Here is a 26,413-nt window from a genome sequence, read left to right as displayed (position 1 = left end):
TAAACAGGGAAAATATCTTTCCTTGAAGATCTTAGAAACTAACAGGGGGGAAAAAAAGCCAGAGCAGGAAAAATGAGGGCAACCAAGTGTCAACAAATTGCCCTGGTCATCAAAGAGGAAGTCATGCTGTGGAAATGCTTTTGGCTTTTTTTTTTTTCATATCTTATTTCTAGAACAATAAAAAACAAAGCTATAAAGAGATGCCTTATGAGCTAGTATTCTAAAAAATTTTATAATTTTACACTGGTAGAAATGCTAACTATCACATATTAAGTGTAAGGCATTGTTCTAAGCATTTTGTGCAATATTAATTAACCTAGTCCTCAAAATAACTGTATACAGGAGGTAGGTACTACTATTACACTCATTTTATAGACGAAGAAACTAAAGACAGAAAGGTTAGGCAATTGCTCGAGGCCACAAAAGTGACAGAGCCTTAGAGTCAACAGACTTCACAAAGTGTCCCTAAACAGGTTAATGATTCCTAAACGTGAGAAGGGGAAGGGCACGTAGGAAGCAGTTGATCTCAAGTCACAGGATGACGTGGAAGTGTGGGAAAGCTTGTCAACGAAAACGCCTGGTGGTGAAGACTAGGTAGTATTCTCCACTAGACGAGTTTTCAGCTTTTTCTCTGTCTACTCAAGCTCACTGACCCTTCCCTAATTCTCATTCGAGACGGCTCACTGCTATCACATATGTAATTTCATTTGTTCTCATCATGACTTTTTATTTTAGAGTGAAAAAGTACTCCCAATAAATTTCATACCATTAAATAAATGACTGCTTTCTTTTTACCCAACAGATTCTTAACGGCCTGAGAAAACTGAAACATTTTCATCTATATCATTTAACCAACAGAACTGGCTCCATCTATATGCTTATAATCAACTACTACCTTTTTTCTATTCTATTTGAATGATGCACTACGGTAATATATAAACACAAGTCATGTGCCCTATAATGACGTTTCGAGTAAAGACGGACCCCATAAAGGACAGTGTGCCCTAAGATTAGCACCATATAGCCTAGGTGTGTAGCAGGATATACCATCTAGGTTTGTGTAAGTGCACTCTATGATGTTCGCACAACGACGAAATCCGCTAATGCTGCATTCCTCAGACTGTATCCCCTTCCTTAAGCGACACATGACTGTAAGCTGATATCCATAACGGTCCTGGAACACTGCCTAGCACATAGTTTCTTAATGAGTGTAGTTTTTATTGTTAAATACATTTTATTTTCCTTGAATTTATATAACACTACTGTTTCAATCAACTAAAACTTATAGATACGTGACTTACGGTAAATTTCCAAAACAACTGTGGCTTCTTGTGTCTGTCCTTTGGCATCTGTTGCTTGACAACGATATATCCCTGCATCTTCTATATTTGCGTTGTAGATGGTTAATCGTGACCTAACACCTTCCTTCTGCACCACTACCCTCTGTGTTGAAATGATCTTCTCTCCTTGAGGATTATACCAATCTATACTCTCAGGTTCACCAATTGCTGTAAAAAGCCATGGAAAAGAAATGTTTGAAAATATGTTTCAAGTGTTTGGGCATTAGCACTTACTATTACGTAACGACTCTTAACAATTTAGGAAACAACGCAAATAACAGAAGACTTGAAATCTGAAAATCTTACAAAATTGAAAGTAAGCACAAATGTTAACACACATGTTCATCCTTATTTATCCAACGTTGAGGACTAAATCCCATTTTTGGTAAGCAAAATCCAAAAGTTCCATAGGAAACATGCAGTATGATATTTAACCTTGATAGCTGAAACTTTACCATAGCAATGTATGGATCATTACTACACTTAAGCTATGAAACTGGCTTGGCCACTGAGTCAGACATAAATTATACTGGATAGATATATCTGAACAGAAACATGATTACTGACATGATTGCACCTGCTCAACTCTCTTTTTTTGCTAGGATCAGGACATAGTACTTTTTTCCCTGATAAAGCAGAGCTCATAAAAATGTAAATCTTATAAAAAATAAACTTTGGCTTTTGATAATAGCGAATTTTGAATTAATTTCCTAAGTTGTTAAACTTGTACAGATAAGGCCAATGACTATTTTTAAAATGGAGCACTAATCTCTTTTCCCAACTGAAATGAGTAGTTTCATCATTTTAATCTAAAACCATTAACTATTTAATCATATGATAATTAGAATGCATTGAAATGATACTTACACTGCTAGGCAATTACAACCAAATCATTACAGGGTAAACATTTATTTAAGTTTTCCAATTCAGAATCTAGGTTATTATCCTCTTAAAAGCTAAAGCTTCTTGTGTTTGCTTTTAGTCACCAAAAGGAAGTATTTCACCTAATTACTTGGAGATAATTTGTGAAGCTGCCTACACTGTCAACTCAAAAGTATCGGGGGAAAACACAAAAAGTTAACTAACATCTGCAGGACCTCTTTGAAGAAAATTGTTCCTTCTTATTTTTTTGCCAAAAAATGGCTTTAGAAACAAATTATTCTTCTTTCTATATCAAATTAGACAGTCTTGAGCAAAAAGTATAAAAGAAAGTTAATTAAATCTTAGGTGGATCTTAGTTACATTATCTTCAGTTTTTCTGAAAAGAATCATGAAACCATAGTGGTTATAGGATAATTCACTTAGGGGAGGTGTTTGCTTTAATAATATGACACACTCTTATTTAGCTCTCTGAGGATCTGACTACCTTCAAGTTTAAATTTAAGACATACTCATTTTATTGAGCTTTAGTTGTCTATGTTTTAGGGTGTTAGGAAACTTGAGAGTGATATCAACATAGTCAGTACTGTAGTATAAAAATATACTCAAGCATTCTGATTTGCATGGGTTTCCTACATCTTTATTTTTTGATTTTTGTTTGACTACTAGATTTAACATAAATAAGGCCACTTCCATGACAACAGTACAGCTCTTGGTTACACATCTTTATATAAAAGGAAAAAAATGTTTATTTTGTCTTATTATTAAGAGCAAAACAGTACCACTGAATGATGTTAATTCATCCTTTTAAATTATGTCTTAATTTGACCTTATATAATGCATACAGAGGCAATTACATATATAATTTATATAATTGTAACATGCAAACCCAACAAAATAATACAATTTCATTTTATCTTCAAAACTTATTTTAAACTATTTCTTTATTCTGTGATTATGCAATACAATTGTGTGTGTGCACGTGTGCATTTGTGTATATAAAATATGGATGAGATTTAGAAACAATGACCTACATTCTTATGCCAAAGCTCTGCTGACACAAGAAATGATATTGAACCAATCTCTCTTTTGCTCTCTGCATTTCCATTTGTCAATATACAACAGTATGTATCAATAGACCTCACAATTCAGACCTTTAAGAAGGCAAATACAAGAAGAATCATAGTCTCTATTAGTTTTTCATAAGATGTGATATACATATGCTACATATAATATATAAATATGTTATTATAACTATCTATATATTTTTATTAGTTTTAATAATAATTTAAATAAGCCTTGCCAATCTCAAGACAACTTTTATACTGCATTTTATGTCAGAAATGTCTATTTTAATCCAATTTTGAACTGTTTAAGTATAATCAGAAATGGAAACAACTTTAAAATAATTTAAAAAGCAATTTGGGCACTAAATAAATATTTTTTGAAACTTTAGGTATGAAGGCTTGTATGCATAAAAATGAATATGATGAATCTAAATAGAAGTAGAATGTGTTCACTTGTGAGTGCAACAGTATGTTCAACCAGAATTTGATGTTTAACTATCTAAATGTCTTCTGAAAAAATTTTGCATGTGCATGATTAAACCAAATGAGGTCCATATAATTTCTCTTAAGCATTATGAAATATAATACTTTTGAATAATAGTCACAAAAATTTTGCAAAAGTCTTCCTGAATTAAATAACTATCTACTTTAAAAAAAAAAAGATTCATGAAGCCGGCCTGGTGGCATAGTGGTTAAGTTTGCGTGCTCTGCTTCAGGGGCCTGGGGTTCACGGGTTCTGATCCTGGGCACGGACCCACACACCACTCATTGAGCCGTGATGTGGCAGCATCCCACATGCAAAATAGAGGAATATTGGCACAGATGTTAGCTCAGTGCCAATCTTCCTCACCAAAAATAAATAAATAAATAAATAAATAAATAAATAAATAAATAAAATTCATTTTTTATAAAGATAGATTTGATTTGATTTGTCCTAAAATCTTCATTCAGGTGTAACTATAGTGCAGTGTGCCATATCTAATTTATTCATTGCATATATACAAAAATGATTCAGTTATAATATTTACATTCATCCTGATATTACTATTTAGACAGGAATAATATTTGAATTGATTTAAGTGATTGTGCCTACATTATATTTGATAATAACTTATCTTCAAAATAAATGAGCTAGTTCGACAGTCAAAATTAATAACTTGAAATTAACAGAAATAAAATTCATAGTGTTTAATACACAAAATATGATTATTAACACTTTTCCAATCATTATAAACCCAACGATAATATAAGATTTTATTTTCAGAGAACCGAATTTTTCACTACTTAAATTTTGCCAATATATTATATTAAATAATTAAAACACAAAACAAGTTATCTGAAAATATTTGTAGAAATACATACCTGTACATGTGAAGAATTTAGATTCGCCCACACTAAGCTCTACTTTGCTAAGTGAAATTGTCACTTGAAGAAGAGCTGAAAAAAATGTTTGAGTAACAATTAATAACGGTTTTAACACAACTTCTAAGATTTTATTACATGATCTATGTAAACCACATGATACAAACAGCAATTATTTTCCCCCCAATTTTTTATTACGTGTTAAAGAGAAAACAAAGTTTTGTAAAACCCTAATAACATTATGTCTGTTACATTATTATGCACTTCACAACCAGACCAAAGAGAGGACTTATTCAAGCTAATATTTTGAAATTTGTTTGTCAAGTAAATAAGCAAAATACTCAGCTGTTTCATATTTACATGCTTGGTCTATACGTGCTACCAGATGGGGCAATAGCTAATGAAAATTTTTGCACAACATCTGAGACCTGTTTAAAAGAGTAAAATCTTACACTGTTATTACAAGAATAAAAATATAAATAAACTACATGTTGAGTGTTTACTAAAATATTTCCATGAAAGGAGGCACACACAGGAAAGAGAGGGAACATTGAATAGGGAAAGGTGAATGAACACATCACAAGAAAAATAAGCTAAGCGAAGGAACTCGGATAATGACAATAATATAGAGGAGATATTCAATAAGTTTGTTGTCAAATTTGAAATAAAATAGCTGAGTATTCTAGACTTTTAGAAGCTAATTAAAATTATGTTCTAATACAAATTGAAAGACTTATATTTCTAATAATATGGTGGACAGGATAGTGTGACTGCTCCCCAAAACACTGTCCCACCATCCCTTGCTTCTAGAAATGCATAGCTGAGTTTCCAAGTAAAGTAATAGAGCCTCAAGAGAAAAAGTGGAGAAAAATCGAAAAACTAGAGTACAAGCCGACTCTGGGAATTTGTGGATCACAGTAACCCAAAGGTGCACAGATTGAACATAGACAGAATACAAGCTTGTCTAGAAAAGGGGTGCTATAGAACACCAGATAACTCCGGGCCAGAATAAGATTCCCCCTTGGTATGATAAAGGTATAGAATAAATCAGCCCACTGCCAAAAGGGCGATGACAAGGAGAGCTGTCTTTCCTGGCCTGTGTAGGGGGAAAATTTTTTGTTGTTAGTGCCGTCCAGTCCATTCCAACTCCTAGCGACCCTGTGTACAGCAGAGCAGAAACCTGGCCTGTTTTTTTGCAAAATTCTCTCACCTTCCAGCCTACATCAGACAATACTCCACTGCTATTCAGAGGGTTTTCATGGCCAATTTTTTCAGAATTGGGTGGCTAGGTCCTTCTTTGTAGTCTGGGAGCTCTGCTGAAAGCTGTCCCTCACGGGTGATCCTGCTGGTATGTGAAATACTGGTGGCATAGCTTTCAGCATCATAGCAACAAGCAGCCACTACAGTGTGACAACCGACAGATGGGTGGTGTGGTTCCCTAACCAGGAAATGAACGAGGACCCAGACCGAGGTGAGATCCTGGAATCCTCACCACCGGGGCTGGCTAGGGGGAAAATGTTTCTCCTTAAATAGATTAACCACAGTTCTGCCATGTCCCAGGTTTGAGGTTTTAATTACAAACATGTGTTCTTTGGGAAACCTCAAGCTGAGAAATTAAACTAAAAAGCAGTGTCACATGGTAGGGCTCACAGCTAAATGGCAGAAGTAAACATAAATCCTGTTCAGAGTAACTACATCGTCAGCCCCGACTGCTCAAGATTTTTATAAAGAAAGCTCTCTTTAACCTAAACTCACATTGTGACATTATAAAATACATGGTGAAACAAGGCACTGTGAGCAAGAGCCAGGTGAAGCAACCAATAGGAGAAATAGATCCAAGAAATTTCAAAAAATGGAATTAGATTAAGAATGTACCATAACTATGTTGAAAAAGTTTAAAGAAATAAAATGTGGAATCAAAAACATGAGAAAGGAAGAAAATATTTATCAAGAAAGACTTGTCAACATGTTGTTAAGCTCTTTAAAATATGTTTCCTTGTAATCCCCATCATCAATTGATAAATTCCTTCTTTTTCTGGAAACCTCTCTGGGAAACTTAGGCTGGTCTACATGGCTTTCTTCTCTCCTCTCAATCTTGGATCCTATTTTTATTCATAGTTCCTTTTTACTCAGAGAGTGCTTGGCACATTACAGCGATCAACAAGTGTTCGAGTAAGTCTAATATTTCAGAGACGAGCGATCAGGTTTGGGGGATCAATTCTGGGCATGTGGTCGGGGCTTTTATAAATTGGGGAAGTTTGGACTTATCTATGGTTAGAAGGAAAGGAGGCAGAAAATAGGTTATATGGTTAAAAGAAAAGAGGGAATTGTGATTTTGTTCCTCTTTTCTTTCCTCCCTCTACTTTCTCCTTTAAGACATCATCTTATTTCATGGCGTCAACTTCCTTTTCTCTTTGAATCTTCAGTCTGCACTTTCCCAAAATCTAATACTGCAATTTCCAACCGTCAGCTAGTATTCAGTCGGATACCATAATTTAATTTCAAACTTTCTATGTGCAAACTGAACCCATTCCCCTTCTACCAAAAATTACTCAGTATTCATATTCCATTTTTGGTCACCATCAATCAATTTTTGAGTCTTGGAGATGTAACTTCTGAAATATCACTTGTATGCATTCTTGTTTATTTCCAACACTCTTTCCCTAACACATGCACTCATGAACTTTAATCTGAGATTTATTTTAATCGGAGATAGTGACATATCAGATTCCATATTTCTTTTTCTGACTTTTATCTCTTTACTCTCTCTTCCCGTGGAAGTATTTCTCAGGCTGTTGCAAGCATAAGTTTCTAAAACTATTTAATTTCACCTGCCTACTCAAAATTCTTCAAAGCAGATTTGCTTTGTCAAATTAATTAATTATCATAAAAATTTTAATTGAAAGAAAACTTACCTTTCCAAGTTTACTTCCAATTACTCCTTCCCAATGCTTCTGCTGCTATCGACAACTACAGTTAATTATCCTTGCTCCTTCTCCCCTGACTCACCCTTTCAACCACTCTGCATTTGCTCAAACTATTTCCTCTGCCTTCATCTCCCTTTCTCACATCTCCATATAGCTGACCACATTCTATCTTCAAAACAAAACTAAAATATCAATAACTTCACAAAACATTCTTTGAGAGCCTCATCTAAGCATCAACAAATAAATATCTTTGATCAGTAGGCATTTTCACTAAACAAATGAAATTTACATTGTTGATAATTATATTTACTTCTCTCCTTTATTTAAATGTAAATTCCTAGAGGTGAAGGCTCATCAACCTCACTTTTGTTTCTCCTCTATAAATACACGGCAGAATAATGGACAAACACAAAGAGCCTATTATACTCTAAGTACAGAACATTAACAGTATTAACAATATAAAATTTTGGAATGACTTCATTGTCTTAAATTGGATTTAAGGATATCAGAGAGTTTGAGCAGTCTGCCAAATATTACTTAAATAATTCCCACCTTTGACCTTTGAAGTAAATTTGATTTTTTAAGAAAAGTTTATAGAAAAGACAAAACTTGAAATATGTAGGCACTTTAAAAGTAAAATACAGTTCTGAACAATTTTACAATGATTTGCTGATGAGTGTAATAAATAACATATTCATTGCAATAAAATGAAATTGAGCTTGAAATTAATTAGTTAATTTATATTAAAATACTTGGTTAATTTTTCATTCAGCACAAACTATCAATTCACCCATTAATCAAGACTGTATTTTTCATGGACATTTTGGTGATTGGGCACATTGCTATATTTCAAGTATTAAAAGAATATAAGGAAAACACATAATTCCTTAATACATTTCCCAAAGGCTAGATTTGCTCTAACTGACCTCTACAGATATATTAAAACATGTGCAGTTTAGGAAAAACCTAGAGAACTAAAATTTAAGGTCATGCCTTAATCATTACTCTAATGATTTAACATCCAGAGATTCTTGTGATGATTCTCGACCCATGGCCACCTCCAAGAGACTCGTTTTGGACCCAAATATCAGAAGAAAATTAGTTTTCTGATGCCAAAAGCTATGTTCAGAGAAAACTGGACAGGAATAATATGTTTGATATGTATCCAGTTAATCTCTACTTCATTTCTGGCCTTTCAATTTAGGCACAAAGAAATAAAAGATGTTAGTGATATGGGGGCTTTATTCAATGTAGACAAACGATATTAAGCATTTCTAATTAAAATTTCTATCTAGGTTTGAAAATACAATGGCATTTACTGATGTTGAAAAATCTAATTTTGATGTTTTACTCTTCTTACGTATTTGGAATAGATATAATGACGTTGAAGAAAACTGTGAAGGGTATAATGTTACATAGATTCATTTCACATAAGGAGCGTTATTGATTAAATGATGGCATTCTTTATAAATCAATCAATAAATCAAATTTTTGTATTAGAGTTGGGATTGGATAGTCAAAAAATGCCAGCATCTTTGCAAGACATTCATATTTAAGGTAAGAAAAAGTTGTAAACCCATAGACTGAAAAGTGGAGCCATAATAAATCTATGTCCTTTGTGAACTATTCTCAAAGAAATGCATGTAATGTCCACCTTAAAAGTAGAGTCGGGTAAATTAAAAATCATTTACCAAAATCAGTAAGTACTTATTGACTTTTACGAGTTTTGCAAATCACTCTTTTAGATGCTATGGTATGCAAAAATAATAAGCCTTAGTTCCTAATGTCAAAGTAATTTGCAAATTATTGGAAAGACTACAACACTACATAAAAAGACGAATGATAAACCAAGATGATGTGTATCAATCATGGCCACTATGAGTTTTACAATCAAGAAGGCTGTATAGAGGGCAATAAAACTTGAAAAAAACAAAAAGATGAGATAGATATGGTAATAAAAAGACAGAAAGAAGGAGGACATTCCAGGTCAGGTAGGGCAAAATGTTCAAGGAACATTCAGGGAATAATTAGTAGATCAATATAGATGAGGTTGATCTAATGTAAAATATTGGTAACATATTATCATTGGAGAAGTAGTCTTGAAAGGAAATTGGAAGATCTCAAAAACCATTGTAAAATGTCTGGACTTAAATTTTTGTCCATTAATTATTTATAAATAAAAACTAGCATGGCAAAATTGGCATTTTATAAAGATTAGTCAGAATACAGGATGATTGACAAATTGAATTAAGGGAACAAGCACTTTAGGGTTTGTTATGATGAGTATCTGGGTTGGCTGATGGCAAAGAATATGGAAAAGTAAGAATGGATGTAACAAAAAAATTCAAATTAGGAGTTATCTCTGTGATCAATTAGAACATTAGTTAAAAACGGAAAAAGTCAAAGATGTTAAGATTTTTACTTCAGTGAACCAAGGGTCATCAACATGAAAAAGAATTTCAGGAGAAGAGCCAATGGAGAGGAAAATATGAAGGTCAACTTATTTCATAAATGAGAATTATTTCTCAAATAGAACACAGGCAATATTTTAGCAAAGATAATTGCTATCATAACAAGCTTAAATTAATATTTATAATTTAAGTAAGAGTGCAGATCAAATAGCAGATATTCAAAAGGGACTTTCTTAATTTACAAGAATATAAATATAATGAAGCCATTGGCATTTCTAAGTTCCATCAGGGGACCAAGAGTCCATTGAAATTTGATACAACATTTAACAGCGACATTTAAAATGGCCAGTTTGTCACCTGCAGAGATTTAAAAACTGACAACTTAGTCTACTATGTGTCTGACACAAAGCAGAGTTGGATTCACTTAAAATTCTAACAGACATGCAGAGACAACTTAAGGCACTGATTTATTTTGGTACGATGACTTGTAACATTTTTCAAGCAAGCACTTTTTTCCTTGGCCTCCACATCAAGAGAGTTAGAGGACTAAGGCACTCATTTAGCAATTACAAAAACTCTCAAGGAGTCTTATTCATAGACAGTCCTTATAAATTATTGATTATACCAAATGAATATGATTTTCTTGTTGAAATATTTTAAAATTGTACCTGCTTTGAGAGAATTATGCACCTAATTTATTTAATTATTCACTTTATTATCAAATTTTCATGTCAATATATTATAACAGCTTATGTGGGTTATTAGATTTTGAAAATTGCTACAATGTTCAAGAAAATTTAGAACTTTTGGAGCATTTAAGAGAGAAATACTTTATCATCAAACATTTTAGAAAATCCGATAGTTGTTTCTATGTGTCTCAATCTTCTTCAATCTTCTCATCCTAAATTAGGAAAACAAACCTCTCAGTTGCTAGATGACCTGGGTCTTTTTAGGAGCAACTGGTCTACCTCCTTAATGCTTCTCTCTCTATTGGCCCTTTCCTGTCAAGCTATAGACACTGTCTAATCACTTCCATCCTAAAAAGTAAATAATAATAAATGAAACAAAAAAGAAAACCAAACAAAATAACCAAATAATATAAAAAGAAAAATTATCCTTTCCCTGCTTCTCTCTCAAATTACTATGGTATATCCTACCTGTCTTCATTACATTATTTTCCAAAAATAAAGAATAAAAAGAACTCTCCAGGACCCCAGTCGTTCTTTATTCCATTACAACTTACTTCTGTCCTCTCCATTCAACTAAGTTTGCTGTTCCTAAGGTCAAACACAACTTTCTAAAGTTCAAATCCAGTAACAATTTTCAGCTTTCTTTTTTATTTGATTTGATGACAGATGAGATACTGCTGACCACTTTGTTCCTCAGCTGTCCCATTCTATGACCTCTACATATTTATTCTCTGCTCACTCTTCTGATTACTCCTATTTTAGTCTTCTCAGCTTCATCTCTTCTTTCACAGATACCTTAAATATTTGTGTTTCTTAGTAATCTTTCCTTTGTTTCCTCTCTTAGAGTTCTATATACTTTCTTCTACTGCAAACACACATATGATATTTACTATATGCTGGTATGATATACACTATTTATGGTTTTAAGCAGTGTGCCTGAAATAATTCCTTTAATGCTTAAACAGTCTGATTAAGTAGGTACTATTATCATTCCTATTTTAGAGATGAGAAAGTTGAGGCAAGGGATGGTGTCATGACTTGCTAAAGGTCACTCATCCAATATGTGGTGAAGTCAGATTTGAATCCAGTCATTGAGTGTCTGTGATCTTACTGCTTCACCAATGCCCTTCACATCTATATCTATCTATCTATCTATCTATCTATCTATCTATCTATCTATCTATATCTATATATCTATATATCTATACATATAGTGCCCTATATAATCTGGCCCATTGTAGGCACTCAAAATTCAGCCTCAATTTGGCTAGCATCCCCTCTTCTATATATTAATTATAGATAGAATATGTGTGTGTGTGTGTGTGTGTGTGTGTGTGTGTGTGTGTATCTCTGTCATCATTTTTGAGGTCTGGAAACATATTTGCTAGTACCTATTGTATCACTTTACTTTAAAAAAAATTATATTTCTCAAAGTCAGCATATCAAAACTCAAGAACATTCTCTTCCTGTCTTATCCCACTCTTTAGCCTCTGTCTTAAGTTATGCTATTATTATCTATTGAATCTATTTTGCCATAAAAAAATAGAAATATCCAAGGCTCTCATCCTTTCCTCTATCAAATTTAAAACTCATAAAATCCAAATCACTTTTCCTTTAAATGACTCTCAAATCTATTTCTGTTTTGCATCCTCGCTGGCTTAGTTTTATTTCTCACCATTGATAGCCTGGTCTGGTGAGTGTTCTGCAAAATTAACCAAGGTCAGGTATTGGGTTTATCAAAAACATCTGAGGAAGTGTGTGTGTGTGTGTGTTTGGTGTATATGTGCATTTTGTTTTTATTTGGTTTTGGGCCCATCCCTGGAAGATGTGATGCAATATATTTGATGTAAGGCCTAGGAGTCTCTATTTTAAGTAGGTTCCAGGTGCTAACCATTGCTATCTAGAAAGTCATCCCCAGTACAATACCATTGGCCTCAATTAGGAGCTTCTTTGCAATACAGAATCTCAAGTCTCACTTCACACAGACCGAATCACAATCCATAATTCAACAAGATCCCCAGCTGATCTGTGTGCACATTATAATGCGATCAGCACTGGGTTGGACTATGACAACCCAACATATTTACCATTCTGTAGTGCACATATACTTCCCATTGTGTATACATAAAACCCAAACTCCTTCACACTTGACGTGTAAGACCTTTCACAATCTGGTCATGACCTGACTTCACTCAACTTTATTTCCTGCCACTTTCCAGGAATGGGAGCAAAACCAAATCAAAATAAAACACACATAATAGTTAAACTATCAGGAGGTTTTGCAGATAGTCCCCACTATCCTATTTCTCTATTTATTTTTGCATTGTTTTCCTTATTTAATAGAGCCCTTCTCCTTTTTCTCATCCAGGGACATGCCTACCACTTTCTGTTACAGACTTACTTGAGTCCTCCGGGCAGTAAACCACACCCTCCAGTATCTTGTAAAATCCTGCAGGACTTTCTCTTAGAACACTTAACACATTGCACTGAAATACGTTAATAAGAATTTTATAATTTTTAATAAGTAAGAAATGTATTTGTATGCTAACTTAAAGGCATTATATTCCCTTATTCAAGTTCATGTAATGTTATTTTATTTAAAATTAATCTGAAACTAAAGAAGGTTGTTTGTTTTGAGTTTCTGTACTATTTCCCAGTAGCAATGAATATATACCCAATTTTGTTCACACATCTGTTTCTCCACTGGACTAGATAATCTTGGAAAAATTAAGAATACCTTATTCATCTTAGTCTGCCCACTCAGCATAGGGTTTGGAAAAGACCCCATGCTAAAATATCAGTGTATGGATGGAGTGATATACAGTAAAATGAAACAAAAAAATGAAAAATTTCTTATTCATATTGCTCCATGAATGTTTCTATTGGTTGAATCTAATAAAATACAGTTTTAAATCTATTTTTGTTCTCTGTAGACTATTCTATTTTTGAGAACATATATCATGCTAAATCTATAAAAATTTGCATAAATTAAATTAGTGACACATTAAGTGACTTTTGAGTAAAAAGTTTGCTCCCATGTGATTGTTCAGTAATCGTGTTTGTGTGTGTGTGTGTGTGTGTGTTTCAATTCAAACACACGTTTCACACATGAACGTAAAATGTACAAAAATGTCATCCAAATGACCCGTACTAAAAAACTGATGTTCAAAATAGGCTATGTGAATGAAAAGAAAGGGCAAATAAATTTTAAAAAGAAAGAAAGAAAGAACTGAAAGTGAAGGTGAGAAGGTCTGTAAGGAAATGTCAAAAAATGATGAGTTTGGGAAGACCATAATGGCGAGGCAATATATTTTCTGATCATTACACTCTCATCCGCCATTGAACCACAGCACTAACCAAAAATCAATCATATAAATATTGAGAATCTCCAATATGTCAAACATTTAAAAACCTGGGCCTTCCAAGAAATTAAAGTGAATACATCATACTAAAGAGAAAATGTTTGTGACATGAAGTATATGCTTATTGGAATATATTTTGTTTTGAAAACAGACAAAATGATTTTTTTTCCTAAAATACATTGTTTGAAATTAAATGACACGCAATAAGTTTAAGAAGGAGACATAGAAGTTACAACTCCAAATATAATTTAAGCAAATTTTATTGCATGGAAATACTTAGTACAATAGTTTATTAATAAAAGTAAAATAATTACATACGATACTTTAATATTTATCAAATAAGAAGCAATAAGACTCCCTTCTCCATATTTTAGTTTTAAAGTTGATCCTTTTTAATATATCACTTAATGTAAATAAAAGTAGAAAATATGCCTTTATGCCAATTAGGCTGAGAATGTCATCTGAGTGATGAGCGAAGCAATGTGTGTTTATGTGGTAGTTAGGCCTCGAGTCCATTACAAGACCAGGAACAGCTCACTCATCACTTATTTTGAGTGTGACATTTAATTAAAACTAAAATATTGTGAAGAGGCAGCAAGTCCAAGTTCTATATCCAATCCAAGTTTATTTCAACAGGCACCACTTAGACATGTAAGTTATTAGCTGCCTTGATGAAACCAGCATAGAACAGTGTGCAATATTTTGAATCACTGCTAACACTATGCAGTAATAAATTAAATTAAGGGAGAGTGTTTGCACTGGGCCTAATTCCTAAGTCTCGGGATGCCTATGTAAGTGCTTTGTCTACTCCACATGTGGGGGTTTCTCTCCAGAATAAGGTCAGCCTAAACCTTATTTACAAGCCTGACAAATCAGAAATCAAACATCTGTCACACAACAGTTCAGCCAGAATGTTCCGCCTTCCTTCCTTTCCAGGGTGGTATTATAGTACCAGCTATTCAACATTTACACTGCTTATGAGCATACCTTGATATACATTGTTAGAAAATGCAAAACCCGTCAGCATATTGTAAATGTTACTGTGAAATAGAGTGGAAAGAAAAAGGAACACGTCTTCCTCAGCTTTAGGAATAAAAATGTTTTAAATTAGAAGCACTAAAATGAGGGACCAATGAAAGCTGTCACCCTTAACGTGAGAGTATACTAATTTCCTCTGCTCAGTGCAAATCATAAAATTACTATCACATAAATACTTTATGTTATAGATTCCAGAATATTTCTATAGGAATACATACCTTTAAAATAATTTTGAAAGAATATAACAAGGCGTGTGTCATAATATTTTAAGGTTTTCAGTAGTAAATGGTAACAATGATTACTAGAACAAAATTGACATTTATAATTCAGATATATGCAATTATTTACTAATTAACTTATAGGTTCACTCAACAACCATGTATGGAATCACTGGGTAGATATACTTGAGAACATATACAAAGTTTGCTGTTAGGTAACCACGGGACAAATATTTCACCAGGCTGAAAAACTCGCACTTCCACGAAATAAATGATTTATATGTTTTAAGAAGTCAAGCAAAGTTCTGTTTTTTAGGCCTCCAAATGAATTATAGGGTAACTTTATAGCCAGGGAATTCATGTTTAATACTAAGATTAAGTATTACAAAAAGAAAGCATATTTTACAAAGAATTTATTTCAACTTGCTCATTGATATATGGAGGGAAAGCCACAGAAATTTAAAAACAGCAAATTAGTTTGAATTGCTAAATATAGAGAAAGCTTTTTCTTCAGTGAAAGCATTTCAGGCATCTCAGAATCTTAGATTATTATAGCCTGAAGGTACCTACAGGATCTCTAGTCTAGGGATCTCAGGTTACAGGTAAGGAAAGAGGTCCATAAGACTCATCTGTTTCTGAAGGCCCCAGGATAATGGATAATGCAGAGGGGGATTTGTGCTTAGACTATTAATACCCAGCCTGACTTTGGATCTCCAAAACACTTGGTGATATTTTGTTGAAGAATTTGAGTAAAAGAGCAGATTGGGTACCTTCTCAGAATAGAGAAAAAGTTGACTTGGGGGATTCCCTTCCAGAGAGGAAGATGGTACTTATTTTACTTACATTTTTAAAAGATTTTCTAGAATAAGATCATTTTATTTAAATATCAGGTAAATAAGGAAAGAAACAAATAAATCTGAATATATACTATTTGATTGATTGGTTGATTGCAGAGAAAGATGATTTTTACTATATCAATGACTTATATGATAGGCTTCAAGACCAAAATAACACTCTCATCTATTCATTAATCCTTTTCATTCAAACCTACTGTATCTCACGCAACTGAGCTAGTTGTGCATGGATGATAAAATCTTTCATATTTTAATATTTTGTAACCTAGCTTAGTATCTTAACAGAAGTGAAGAAAGAGTATTACTAATTCATATGAATACATATACTTTAAAATAGAATATTAACAGTAAAAAGTACACATCTTATAACTCATAAATAATGTTCAACTTTATCTTCCCAAGTTGTTTTTCAAAATAATTAAACTTTTGTGAATCTGTTTGCACTTGTGCTTTTAAACTTTATCAATTAGTCCCTTTAGACACCCATACAAGGAGTCAGAAAACTGACTAGATCCCAAAATGCACAGCTGAACCAAGAACCAATCTGAATCAAGAGCAAAAAGATACATGTATCTAAGGTTCACCCCACTAACTGAAAGTTGAAATACGTGGGTTTCCTTTCCCTATCATACATGTGTGAGTATAGCTGGCTCATAAATTTCAAAAGATATATGTTCTTTCTCTTAACCTCTGTTTCCTGAATTCTTGATTTTATTTTTTGGTACCATTTGGCCTGGTAAAAATCTAGAAGACACTGTTAGATTTCTTGGGCTCTTACAGTCTCAGATGGCAAGCAACCTGCTCTAAATAGCTAGAAAGATTCTATACGGCATTTTCTCTAGCTTCAAAGGTTCCTGAAGCTTCTTTCTCCCATCCAGAGTGGGGGATAAAATCATGTAAACAGTGTACTTCACTTTCCACTTAACTGATGGGAGTGTTTGGCTGTCAATTCTGTGATTACTCCAGTGACCAGCTTTTGTTCCTAACCTCCAGAGAAATTTGGTTGGATTCCAACTCAATCCATCAGAGTTTACAGTTTAATGGTAATCCCAGACAAGTGGTTTCCTTTTTTATGACTTGTTTATCTGAAAGACTGGAACAGTGCAAAGTTCTCCTCCTATATGCATAAAGGCTATAATAATGGTTCCTAGGGACTGGGCATCCTAAATCACTGTAGAGTTCTATTCTACCTTAGCAGCTTGATTAAAAAGATGAATGGTGACAGGTCCAAATCAGGAAAGCCAAAGGAGGGAACGCACAATGACCTCCTCAAAGATGCCCCAGTGCTCTTAGTAAAGAACAGAGGATTCTTCCTTTTCCAGTGTTACTGAGTACACACCATTCAAGGTCACTACTCTCTCTGTAATGTTTCATGAAGCTGGACTTCCAGGGTATAAATAATCTCCTCTGGATGTGATCACAGGTGTTTCCAACACACAGAAATGACTCCCCTTCTTCTAGACGTTCATTAACAGGATAGTACTTGAATCTCTAGGCTAAGGAACTATAATATACTTGAAATATATTGTAAATTATTCTTTAGATTGAATTTTGTGTGAGCCTCTGGTCTCTGCATTTGGATCCATGGCACCTCTTAGGAAACGCATGTGATAGAACTGGAACTTTACATCATCAACAAGTGGAGGGGGAGACTCTATCCCAGTATCCAAGTGTGGGAGACTCTCCAACAATCAAGGGTGTCCAACAGTTCATTGTGTTTGCATGAAGATATAAGCAGTCCATCAACCAATGTTCCACCATCCAGGTAAAATAATTGACCTCTATATGCAAAAAAAGGGACTAGTCTAGTCACCAGTAACATCTATGGTATTCTAGTAATTGAAAACATTATTATTTCTGCCTCCATTCTGGTCTACCCTGCAATGGACTGGATGTACGTGTTCTTTCAATACTCATATGTTGAAATCCTAACCCCCAATGTGACAGTAGTAGGAAGTGGGTCCTTTGGGAGGTAATTAGGTCATGAGAGTGGAGCCCTCATGATGGGATTCATGTCCTTATAAAAGGGACACTAAAGAGCTCTCTCACTCTATTTCCACCATATGAAGATACAACAAGAAGTAGCCTGCAACCTGGAAGTTGGATCTCACCAGACCTGACCATGCTGGTACCCTCATCTCAGACTTTCAGCCTCCAAAACTGTGAAGAATAAACGTTTGTTATTTAAACCACCCAGTCTATGGTATTTTGTTATAGCAGCCAGAACTGACCCTACCCTAGACATACCCTAACTCAGTCTATCCTACCTTACTGAAAATTTGGCTTTAAACATGGCGTAGGTATGGCTACATACCTATATTAAGGAGGCAGTTACTCAGTGCTTACTTATCCACAGTGTCAGTCACAACCAGGGACCATGTTTGAGGGCAAACTTTTGAAGAAAGCTATGTTCTAGGGAAAAAGGCAATTGCTGAAATAGTCTGGCACCCTGAAACTCTTAGGCCTAATCACTGAAGCCTACAGTAGAAGGGCCATAGCTCAGCCAATGCCAAATATGTTGGACCACATTCATTCAGCAAATATTAATGGGGATCCTACTACATGCCAAGTACTACTCTAGGCAGTCAGCTTACCTCTGTGAAGAAAACAGACCTTGCCCCTGTGAAGTTTACATTCTAGCAGATGAGAGACAGACCAACATGAGAAATAAGTAAATTATATATTAGAAGTGATTAGTGTTATGGAAAAAAAAAAAAGAAGAAGAAGAAAACACAGAGTATTCTTCAAAATAATTTGAAAGAGTGTTTTTAGTCAAATATTTCCAAAGGCATCCTATCTCATAAGCCAAAACACCATCAGCTGAAGGATACAGTATAATGTTAGCAGCAGATCACCTCCTCCTGGCCATAATACCAGAGATGCAGAAGTAAGCAGAGATAGCTTAGAGATCTCATAGCATGGTGAAGCCCTGCTTGATTAAAACAGCAGGCCTTAGATTCTGGGAAGGAAAGTCTTTAACAAAGTGCAATATAAGAGGCACTCTTTAGTCTCTTCAAAAATAGGGCGCATCTCACAGGGATGTCTGGAAGCTACTGATAAGCTATAGCATGTTGCACTACAGGAATACATCTGATATCAGTGCTAAGGACAAGAGCAATCCTAAAAGGTATAAAGAGATATTATGATCCCAACTTTCAAATGATGGCAGGATACCAACACTTCAGCTGTGTCCTAGCCATGTTGTCGATATCATTCTGATAGCTTGGAGTTTATTCTATCCAAGATTTCACTTGGAACCAAACTTGTTTTAATGCAAAAAGTTCTTGAAAACTCCTAATATAATATACATGCTAACTATCACCATGAAATAGATTGAGGGTACACATGTTGGGAACAACATCTGTCTCTTTTCACAGGATATACAAAACCAACCTTGTCACAAATGGAGGACTTCCCACCCTGAGTAGTGTAAAATCACTGAAGTGGCCCTTTCATTCTAACTCCTCCACATACACTTCAGGTATATTTATCCTGCCTTAGAAGTGTCTTGCTTTGTTACAGTTCTTTACTCCAGACCTAGACTGGACAACTGAAGAGGTGAAGCATATTGCATAGTAAAATCGTGTCAACTTCAGCAATTTTCATGGTAAGAAGGTTATGGTTCAGATGACTGGTTATGGTCTAGTCTTTAAATCCAACCTCTTTCCAAAAGATGCTCCAGAGCGGGGCAACCTGAGCATAAGGGTATGCCAATTGATCAACATGCCGTTTTCTGATCATCCACAAATCTGACCTAGGTGGCAAATAAAAATCCAAGCCACAAATAACAGCTTTGATTTCAGGCACTTGGCCCAGATTTCTGAGGAAGGGTTATATGCGATTAAGAGCTCAGATTTTGGTGTCAGACTTGAGTAAGATATCCTGGCTTTGCCACTGCATAGCTGTGCAAAATGTTAGCTTTCTTGATTTCTTGCAGTTGCAGATTCTTCACCTGTAAAGTGGCAGATGAACAGCACTTATAGAGTCTTTCTGAGAATTAAAGTGAAGAATAATGTAACAAGCTTCAAGTAGGGTTTGACACACAGTTAAGGAAAAATGAGTAAATAAGACAAACAAACAAAAATAAATACAATGAAATGAAAATTTAGACTGTCTTGGTTTTCAGAAACCTGAAGTGAACTCTGGTTTTGGTACTTGCTTCTGATCAATGCTTTTGCTTTGACTCATCTTTATATCTCCTTTCTGATTCTTGGACTTGGGCATCTTGCAAAGGTCTTAGATTTTATAATCCCTCTGCGTTTTGAAATTTCTTGTATCCTCAGATGAGAGCCAGGATATCTCTCTGAGGTCTGATGCCAAAACCTGAGCTCATAAGCATTAGTAATCCTATCTCACAAATCTCAGCCAACTGCCTACTGGGTCCTAGAATCCCTGTGTCTAATCTGGTTCCCTGAGATCTACAAATTCAAAAGTGCAGGCATTTTAAGTTGTAATAATTTTCTAGTATAGAAACACAACAGTTTTCTAAAGATTGGTTGATTTTAGGAAGATTCAAATAAAAAGTATTTATTGAGGACTTATCATGTAAAGGAGGAATGTACAGTTAGGATTACAAAAATGACCCAGCTTCAGTTCAGATTGCTTAATCTAGTGGGGAACATGAGACATTCCTAATTATGCTGATATTCAAGAAAGAATGAGAGAAAAGTGCATAATCAAAGTGTAATAGTAGTAAAAAGAGAGTAACATTACTACCGGCAGAATGCTGTAGAAGGACTTTAGAAGAAGCAGTCCAATGATCTAGTTCTTCAGCAATCAGAATTGGAGAGAAAGGAAAATGCTCCTAGAACATTGAAAAAGTACAATCAAGAACACAAGGAAGTGAAAAAAAAAAAAGGCCAGTTTTTCAGTGGTTCTAGTACTGGGAGATTTGACAATTTGGAGCCAGATTGTGGTGATGCTTCTAACCCCATGAAAATAGATTGAGCATCAATATATATGCGAGAGCTTAAATGGAAGCCTTGGACCTGGCTAAGTGGTAGGAAAATGATGTCCTTGCTGGGATAAGGAAGGAAGTGAGGAGAGGAAGAGCGGGAAGGAGAGAAGAAAGGAAAAGAGAAGTTTTGGAAGTTTGACAGAAGATTTCATTTTCACTTTAATTGATTTTGGCTACTAGTTTATCTAGCGTAATTTCTCAAGTGCTTAAGAATATGATGAGTGTATAGGTACAGGGGTCCGGCCAGTGGTGCAACGGTTAAGTTCGCCCGCTCCGCTTCAGCGGCCCAGGGTTCGCAGGTTCGGAACCAGGGCGCGCACCGACGCACCGCTTATCAAACCATGCTGTGGCAGCATCCCAATTAAAGTAGAGGAAGATGGGCATGGAAGTTAGCCCAGGGTCAGTCTTCCTCAGCAAAAAGAGGAGGATTGGTGACAGATGTTAGCCCTGGGCTAATCTTCATCACAAAGAAAAAAAAAAAAGAGTGTATGGGTATGCAAATATTTCTATTTGTTTCATTGCTTGATATAAAATAGAACAATTACTTAAGCTATTAAACAATTCTATTTATGCCCCTCTTCTTTCATTTTATTTTGATTTCATTTTTGAAAGATTTTCCTGTGCAGGTCTCTTGTGTTTTGGCATCTTTCATAATCCAATATTTTTTCTTTAAAGATCATAGCTAGATAGCTTATAAAGCAAAGATAGTAAGATTCAGTGGTAGACAAAGTTATCTGTTAAGAATAATTCTAGCTAACATATGTTAGAGAGAGTGCTTAGCTTTTTTAAATAACATATAATCAAAAAGAAAAAAAACACGGCATTTAATTCTTTCCCCATGGGAGAGAACAGAAGAGTCAGGTATTAAAAAGAACCATGCACTTTGTTTAATCTAGTTCTGCACCAGCGGAGGACAAATTATCTCGTAAACAATAAGAAATTATAATCATGTAATAATAGGATAGCTGTAGAGAAAAATCTATGATCAAAATTGGTTTTTATGAATAAAATATAACCAGACGGCTAATTTATTAATTATTTACTCATACATCTTCTAAGATAATCCTTACAATTACACTGGATGAAATTTAATATATTTAATAACATATTCACAAATTGAGTGAAAATTTGGAGTTGACATTTTCTATCAGTGGTTACAAACTGGTACTCTGTGGATATAGCATGGCCAATAAAATTGCTTTGTTTGGTCCACAATATTGTTTTTTTTTTGGTGAGGGGGGAGATCAGCCCTGAGCTAACATCCTATGCTGATCCTCCTCTTTTTTGCCGAGGAAGATTGGCCCTGAGCTAACTTTTGTGCCCATCTTCCTCTACTTTATATGGGACGCCGCCACAGCATGGCGTGACAAGTGGGCCCCGCGTGCCCGGGATCCGAACCCGCAAACTCCGGGCCACCGAAGTGGAGTGCATGCACTTAACTGCGTGCGCCACCAGGCTGGCCCCCACAATATTGTTTTATAAAATGAATTTGAATGTCTTCTAAGAAGTCATTCACATTCAAGTTTGTAGGAGTCTCTATCTTTCCTTTCTTCTGTATAAACATTAGACTTGCTGACCTACCTGTTGCATATCTGGATAAAATGTTTGCTTATTTTTTCTCTTTTAGGAAAAAAAAGTTAGGAAAAAAAGACATCATAATTTTTATAAATCACTCTTTCCATAAAATTTTTGAAATACATGGCACATGTGGTTTCATTACATGAGAAGTCAATTGGAATTTTTTCATGAGGTGCTAATGAGCAAGGGAGCAAATCTCCTAGGAAAAGTAAGCAGGCCCCTCAGCAGCATAAACCGAGCAGGACCAAAGCACTTGTATCCAATTTGATGCAAGTATAATTTTTCCTAGCATCCATTTAAAATTTTGGCGACTCCAAGTATACTTTCTCCCTTATAAGCGTTGTCTTGCCCAATTAGCTTTCAATGGTGCTTTAAATTCCCACTTGAAAAGCCTTATGTTGACTTGTCCATTTTAATCAACTTAAATACTACCTGGGAGGAAGATATATTAGCTATCACTTGGGCACAAATTAGTCTATCCGAACCTATTACTGCACATTATCAACCAGCACAAAAGACAGCCTTAGGGCACTTGGTTCTTGAAATCATTGAAATGCCAGCTCACAGAAGGCCTGGTACTCTTGGTGGGAACCATGCAATATTAACCCATTACTCTAATAACCATTAAACATATTTGGTTGTGTTAAATCCAATGTCATTTTATTCTGCAGTCCAACGCAGTAGGAGAAATCACCGATTTAAAAGAATTTAATAGAATAAAAAATTCAATTATGAACATTTCATCCCATTTCAATTTTTAACGATCCTTATAATTTTTTATCTGTAGAAGTCTTGTTTCCTGCCGGGACACTATATTATAGTCCTAAAGCATAGGGGGAAAAAGGTAACTCTGTAAGGGAGCGCTGATGGGGTCTTAAAAGAAGGTACTCAATTTTCCTGACCCTAATGAGACATTTATTGTAAGGCAGGTCATCATCTTAGTAAAAAGTTATCAGGAAACAAAGAAAATACTACTTTACTGAATATACGCATTGGCTGTAAGACATATCTGAGTTTCAGAAATGTGAAAACACGTTTATAATGTAACTGAAGATAGAGTTCCTGACGAGGAGCTCCAATTACTTGCCCTAATTGGCCCAATAAGGAGGGAGGTGGGGTCTTTCAGTACTTTGGGAGTAGAGCATCTCTTCTGAACCACAGTTTTACAGGAGAATTAAGCTCCAGTGCCCTAAGGCATTGTATGCAATGTATTAACTCTCTCATATGCATCAAAAACGACATTAGCTACAAACCATGCTTGAGAGAACTATACTCAAGTCATTTTCTATAAAACTTAATACTCTTGTGGAATCCCAACTGAAAAGTTTGGAGCACGGGGCTATTGAAGAAAGGATTAGTCCAGATGTAGGAAAAATCTACATTCTCTTGATTTACCTCCTTGGTAATGTTACTTTATCACCTTGATTTATTGTTATTATTACTGTTACTATCATTATTATTATTACTATTCTTTCCTGCATGATTGGAAAAGATAAAGAGAGCTAGAAGATCAGGGGAAATAAAGGCTTTCTCGGAAATTAGCATTATCTGACCTTCAAGATACATATATATACATACATATAAAGTAATAATTTCTATTTAATTGCATTGACAAAAACTCCAAGATCTCTCTCTCTCTCACACACACACACATAAATGCCTTTCCTTTCCCATTCTCCCATTCTGTCACCCCTCTGTCCATCCTTTCTCTTCAACTTGAGGATTTTAAAGTCAATTTAAACGTGTATTTTAAAAAATGAAAGAGAGAGAGAGAAAAAAAAAGCTTCCTGTTCAGTAATGAGCAGTAGTAGAAAAATTTCTCCTCTGAGTTAATCAAATTGAAGTGGACAATCAAAGAGAAGCAGTTGTGAAATAGAACGAATGCGTATTTTTCCTACTTTTACTTTTGCCGTAATTACACGGCAATATGAATCCACATAGAGCAAGCACAGGTTACCATAAACAATATGATTATACGGTGACTCATTTCATTCAACACAGAGTTCCTCAGGGGATAAAAAATAATTCATCATAAATGACAGGGTAGTTATATTTCACTTTCACAATAATTATTTTAGGAATACCTAGATAGATTTTCATTCATCAAAAACACAGTGAAATGGAGATATTCCAGAATAAAATATATTTTAACTTTTAAATTAAACTCAAAGATTCATTTTGAATTTTTCCGCTTGTCTTAAATAGATTTCTCTGAAATAGTCAAACAACCAATCAAAATCTCTCTGTTGGGGCCAGCCCCGTGGCTTAGCGGTTAAGTGCGCGCGCTCTGCTACTGGCGGCCCAGGTTCGGATCCTGGGCGCACACCGACGCACTGCTTGTCCGGCCATGCTGAGGCGACATTCCACATACAGCAACTAGAAGGATGTGCAACTACAACATACAACTATCTACTGGGGCTTTGGGGAGAAAAAGGGGAAAAAAGAAGGAAGATTGGCAATAGATGTTAGCTCAGGGCTGGTCTTCTTCAGCAAAAAGAGGAGGATTGGCATGGATGTGAGCTCAGGGCTGATCTTCCTCACAAAGAAAAACAAAAAAAAAAACAAAATGTCTCTGTTTAATTAACATTTTTTAACATATTAAACTCTGCTGTAGAGCCAGTTTAATGGAAAGATGGCCCCCAATTCACATACTGGTCACACACCAGTTATGTGGCCCTAGAATTCTGAGTCTCCCCATCCACAAATAAAGTTTGCATCCACTGGTCTCCAAAATGTAGATGGAGGCCATGGTTTACAGCTTTCTCTTCTATAAACTTTGAATGCATGTGTTTGATGTCTAAATCAGCGGTAGTAACAAATACTGTAGTAAGTTTGAATATAGCGTGGAAAATAGAGGGATTATATGATTCAATTATAGAAATGCTAACATTAGGCAGGTAAGATAAAGTGGCTTAAACGGGTGATAACAGTGGTGGTGTCACTAAATGTATAAGCTACTAAAAGTGCTGGAAATATCTGTCAACACGAGTCATTTACCAAAAGTTTAAAAATTCACTTTTGAAATTTAAATTTGAACCAAATATTGAGTAAGGAAATTACTTAAACTGATAACTTTTCATTGATTCATTTTGTTTCTTTTCATTCAATGTGATTATTGTGAATATCCAGAAAGTGTAGTGAATATGAAATAGGTGAGAAAACGAAAAAGCTTGCAGATTTATGTGAAACTGGTTATTAGAAAAAAAAACTTGTGGCAAAAACTAATTTATAAAAAATGACAGCTACAGCTCTATTATTCCATATATTTATGAATTTATAAACATACTTCTGTAATAACATCTTTTTATATACAAAGCTATCTGCATCTTTTTATCTTTCTACCTCTCTCTGATCTATCATCCATCTATTTATCTCTCATCTACTGTACTATCTACTGATGCATATCAAATTACTCCAAACATAATAGCTTAAAACAACAAACATTTATCTCACAGTTTCTGTGGATCAAGAAATCAGGATTGGCTTAGCTGAGTGGTTTGGGCCACGATTTTTCATGTGGTTGTAGTCAAGGTGTCACCTGGATGATTCACTTCCAAGATTACTCGTTCACACAGCTGGTGGCAGGAACCTCAGTTACTAGTCACATGAGACCCTCCAACAGCTGCTTGTATGCCCTTATGACATGGCAGCTAACTTTCCCAAAAGTGGGGAATCCAGGAGAGAGCAAGTGAGGAGGAAGTCTCAGTGCCTTTTAACATCTAGTCTCCAAA

General features: G+C 34.9%; 1 protein-coding gene across 1 annotated transcript in view; it reads right to left on the bottom strand.

Annotated features, from left to right (window-relative positions):
• The window catches only part of NCAM2 (neural cell adhesion molecule 2), a 444,936-nt gene that overhangs the window by 174,300 nt on the left and 244,223 nt on the right, over positions 1-26,413 (bottom strand). Inside the window, exons 2-3 of the mRNA XM_058522953.1 lie at positions 4,649-4,723; positions 1,302-1,508 (exon numbers count right to left, since the gene is read on the bottom strand). Coding sequence (XP_058378936.1) covers positions 1,302-1,508; positions 4,649-4,723 — 282 coding nt within the window. The remainder of the gene's footprint in view (positions 1-1,301; positions 1,509-4,648; positions 4,724-26,413) is intronic.

This window comes from Diceros bicornis, chromosome 27, assembly GCF_020826845.1.
Source record: "Diceros bicornis minor isolate mBicDic1 chromosome 27, mDicBic1.mat.cur, whole genome shotgun sequence".
Taxonomy (NCBI): Eukaryota; Metazoa; Chordata; class Mammalia; order Perissodactyla; family Rhinocerotidae; genus Diceros; species Diceros bicornis.
Note: the sequence above shows the minus strand (reverse complement) of the source record. Positions and strands in the feature narration are given on the sequence as shown.